We start from the raw sequence: 4,356 nt of genomic DNA on the forward strand, positions 1-4,356 counted from the left end.
GTTCTGGGTCTCATATCATCTGGGTTCCCCGCGCACTCCTAACAGAAGCATCCTGGGCCTCCATAACACCTCAGCAGTGCCACAGGCTGATTGTCTCCATGCCACGCCGCATTGAAGCAGTCATTCATGCAAAAGGATTCCCGACCAAGTATTGAGTGCATAACTGAACATGATTATTTGAAGGTTGGCGTTTTTTGTATTAAAAACACTTGTCTTTCATTGGTGGGATGAAATATGCTAATTTTTTGGGACTGGCATTTTGGGTTTTCATGAGCTGTATGCCATAATCATCAGTATTAAAACAATTAAAGACCTGAAATATTTCAGTTGGTGTGCAATGAATCTGAAATATATGAAAGTTTCATTTTTATCATTACATTATGGAAACTAATGACCTTTATCACAATATGCTAATTTTTTGAGAAGGACCTGTATATGGTGGTGGCCATCTTGGATTTTAACGTGGCAACCCAATTTTGGATAGTGACTTTTTTAAACCCCAAATGTAGCCGCACACCAAAATGGAAGTCAGCATCCAACTAATTTTTCAAGTTATCATGTTTACAACATGCACATGGCAGTCAGACAGAGGGTACAGGCGAATTAAGTATTGAACATGCCACCAACTGTGTAAGTAAATATCTTTATAAAGGTGCTATTGACATGAAATTCTCACCAGATGTCAGAAACAACCCACCCAATCTACACAGGCAAAGAAATCAAACCATGGATGTCCATAAATCAAGTTTTGTGCAATAGTGAGAAATGACACAGGGAAAAATGATTGAACTGTCTCTTTACTGACCGGTCACATCAAGACTTATTATAATTACAATATAGGGAAAAGGATCATGGAAAATTTTAATATCATTCACAATAACAGTAATAGAGCAGTACATAAATACATTTTGTCTCGACAGAACACATGAAGAAAGAGGTGCAAAAAGCCATGGAAAGTCACAACACCAGCTGAAATCTGTCAGTAGCTAGAAAACAATCCTGCCAGAGTGAAAAATAATATCAGATGGTTCACCTGATGGTCATAACCAAGGTGCCACACAACACCTCATGATGAGTAAAACCAGTGAGTTGTCTCAAGACCTTTGCAACCTTATTGTTAAAAACCATACTAATGGCATTGTTTATAGAAACATTACTAAATTACTGGGTTCCTGTGAGCACTATTGGGGCCATAATATGGAAGTGGAAAGAACATAATTTCACCATAAACCAGCAACGACCAGGTACTCCTTGCAACGTTTCAGACAGGAGAGTGAAAAGAATTATCAGAAGAGTCAAAGCCAAAGATCACGTGTGGAGAGCTCCAGAAAGACCTGGAATCAGCAGGTACAAATGTTTCAAAGAAAGCAATAAGAATTATACTCAACCTTGAAAACAACAAAGTCCATGTTCAATAATCCAGGTATACAATCTGTCCAGATGACCTGACTGAAAAATGTTGGATATACTCAACCTTCATGACCTGTATGCATGCTCACCAAGTAAAACACTGTTGAACAAAAGCATGTTCAAGAACGTTTAAAATTTGCTCATCAACATTCAGACAAGTTTGTGACTTACTGGGAGCATAAAGTCTGGTCAAATGAGTCTAAAATTGAATTTTTTGGATGCCATAATACACACCATGTTTGGAGGCCAAAAAACACTGCAATGGGGGACAAAAATGTGCCAGTACCCAATCCTACCCAACCCCTGTGTGTTCTTCCCACCCACTGCCATTTAAAACATAAATGACAAACCATTATATTTATTACCGTATCACAATAATTGCACAATATTAATGTTTTATCTGAAGTATTTTTATGCTCAGTTGCAAAGCATTTTTTATAGATTTTATTGTGAGCTGGCTGACCGAAGACCAGTGTCTGAGTTTGTGATTCTGACCTGAGTGTCTCTGTTGCAGTGCTCCGATGTGAGGATGAGACCCGGCAGGTTGCTGGGCAGATCCAGCCGTCTGAAGTACCAGACCAGGTTCCAGTAGATGATGGGATGGTGGTCCACCAGGTCGGCTTCACTGATCACCATGTCCCCCTCGTTCTCCAGCAGGCTCTCCAGCTCCTTCCACAGCACCAGCGGGCTCAGATAAGGAACTGTCACTGGCTCGGGGTTGTGGAGTCTCCAGTCCATACTCATCGGGTCCTTGATGGGACAAAAATGATGGAGGTCAGATTTCAGACAGGAACTTAATCTCACCTTTTTACTTGAATCCACTCAGAATGAAGGTTTGTGACCCATGTCTGATACACCTAAAGAGCAATCGCTGAGATAACACCCGAATTTCATCTTATTAGGAGTTTTCTTTTACAATCATTTCTGAAGGATTGAAATATTATTGTACATTTTTTAAAGAGCTACAGTCTCTTTATAGATCAGACATCCCATCAGACTGTCCAAACCTAGATTTATTTTATTTTTCAACAACTCAGTACAAACAATTGCTGTAAATGTTATTAAGTTTTTGGCATCCAGTTAGTGTCTTTATGATAAAAAGCGCATATTTTTGGCCATATATTTCTCAGATGATTCTAGTTCATGCAGTTTCTAGTTCGTGCAGCTCATTCGGATCTGTAGCCTAGAATTTTAAACAAGCTGCAAATCAGTGAACATGACAACATGAGATCTCTGCACAAACAGCCACACACTTTAAAAACTTCCTTTTGGCATGAGTAATTCAGAAACTAAAATAATGATGTTTAAAATGTTAAACTGGAAACTTGATGTGGCAGAGGAACCATAAGGAGACATCATGGTATATTTTGTCCCTCACAGTGAAAAAAAATATTTTTTTTCCATCCAAGGAACAATGAAACATTTGAAGGTATTTCTTCTAGTCTTGACTTAATTCTTTGGTCGTGTTCTTTTTGTGGGTCATAGTTGAATCTTATATAACATTGTGCTGAACTTAACTTCCAAAAATGAGCGAGGGTCACATGTAACTTCAAGGATTCAAGGATTCAAAGTTCTTTATTTGTCATTCCACCACATCAGAATCAGAATGCCTTTATTGTCATTATACGCAAGTACAATGAAATTAAAAGCCACTCCTTTTTTCAGTGGTACATGTGGTGGAACGAAACTGTGTACACAGGGTCCCAGTTACATCCAACAAAAGTATTAAAATGTAAAAAAAAACAACCAGTAATAAAATCTAAGATATGAACTAAGAAAAAACGTTAATAAAAATACACTAAGAAATTGTAGCATAAAAACATAACGCCAAACAGCAGCACGAACATGAGTCAGTGTGAGCAAATGAGTACGAATGAACACAGCAACATGAAACAGATCAGTAGCAACATGAAACAGATCAGCAGCAACATGAAACAGATCAGCAGCAACATGAAACAGATCAGCAGCAACATGAAACAGATCAGCAGCAACATGAAACAAATCAGCAACATGAAACAAATCAGCAGCAACATGATGTGATTCTTCACAGTGATTATTCTGGTTATAGATTCATGAGTCTAACAGCTTCAGGGTAGAAGCTGTTCCTCAGTCTAGTGGTTCTACACTTAATGCTCCTCAACCTCCTTCCTGAGGGGAGCGAGGCAAGAAGTGTGTGTGCTGGGTGAGTGGGGTCCTTCATGATGCAGGTGGCCCTTTTCCTGCATCTGGTGGTGTAGATGTCTGTGATGATGTGGAGACTGACTCCAACATCTTCTGTGCAGCCTTCACCACTCTCTGCAAAGCTTTTCTTTCTGCAGCTGTGCAGCCTCCATGCCACACGTTGATGCTGGAGCACAGGATGCTCTCCACTGCACACCTGTAGAAGGAGGTGAGGACTGAGCTTCCCAGACCAGCTTTCTTGATCAGGCTGGTGGTGTTGTTGCCCCAGCTGAGGTTGTCATTCAGGTGCACACCCAAATGCTTGTAGCAAGAGACCACTTCCACCGCTGATCCATCAGTGTTCTGGGTGGGGGTAGGTGTGTTTGTTCCTTCTGAAGTCCACGACCATCTCCTTTGTCTTCTTCACATTGACGTGAAGGTTGCTCTTCTTGCACCAGCTCTCTAGGTGTTCCACCTCCTGGCTGTAGCTGGACTCATCGTTGTTTGTGATGCATCCCACCACCGCTGTATCATCTGCAAACTTTACAATATGACAGCCTGGATGGGTAGGTGCACAGTCATACGTGAGCAGAGTAAACAGGAGAGGGCTCAACACACATCCCTGAGGGGAGCCAGTGCTGAGGGTTATGGTGGAGGAGAAGTTGTGGATCCGACTGCAATCTGTTTGTTAAGAAGTCTAGGACCCAGTTGCAAATGGAGGTGCTTAGTCCTAATGTGAGTAGTCTGTCCATCCATCCATCCATCCATCCATCCATCCATCCATCC

The 4,356-nt window shown here is 40.9% G+C and overlaps 1 protein-coding gene across 1 annotated transcript in view; it reads right to left on the reverse strand.

Moving 5' to 3' along the window:
* The window catches only part of LOC119427012 (C-myc promoter-binding protein), a 167,259-nt gene that overhangs the window by 10,892 nt on the left and 152,011 nt on the right, over nt 1–4,356 (reverse strand). Inside the window, exon 30 of the mRNA XM_037694588.1 lies at nt 1,906–2,160. Coding sequence (XP_037550516.1) covers nt 1,906–2,160 — 255 coding nt within the window. The remainder of the gene's footprint in view (nt 1–1,905; nt 2,161–4,356) is intronic.

This window comes from Nematolebias whitei, chromosome 2, assembly GCF_014905685.2.
Source record: "Nematolebias whitei isolate Nwh7 chromosome 2, NemWhi1, whole genome shotgun sequence".
Classification (NCBI taxonomy): Eukaryota; Metazoa; Chordata; class Actinopteri; order Cyprinodontiformes; family Rivulidae; genus Nematolebias; species Nematolebias whitei.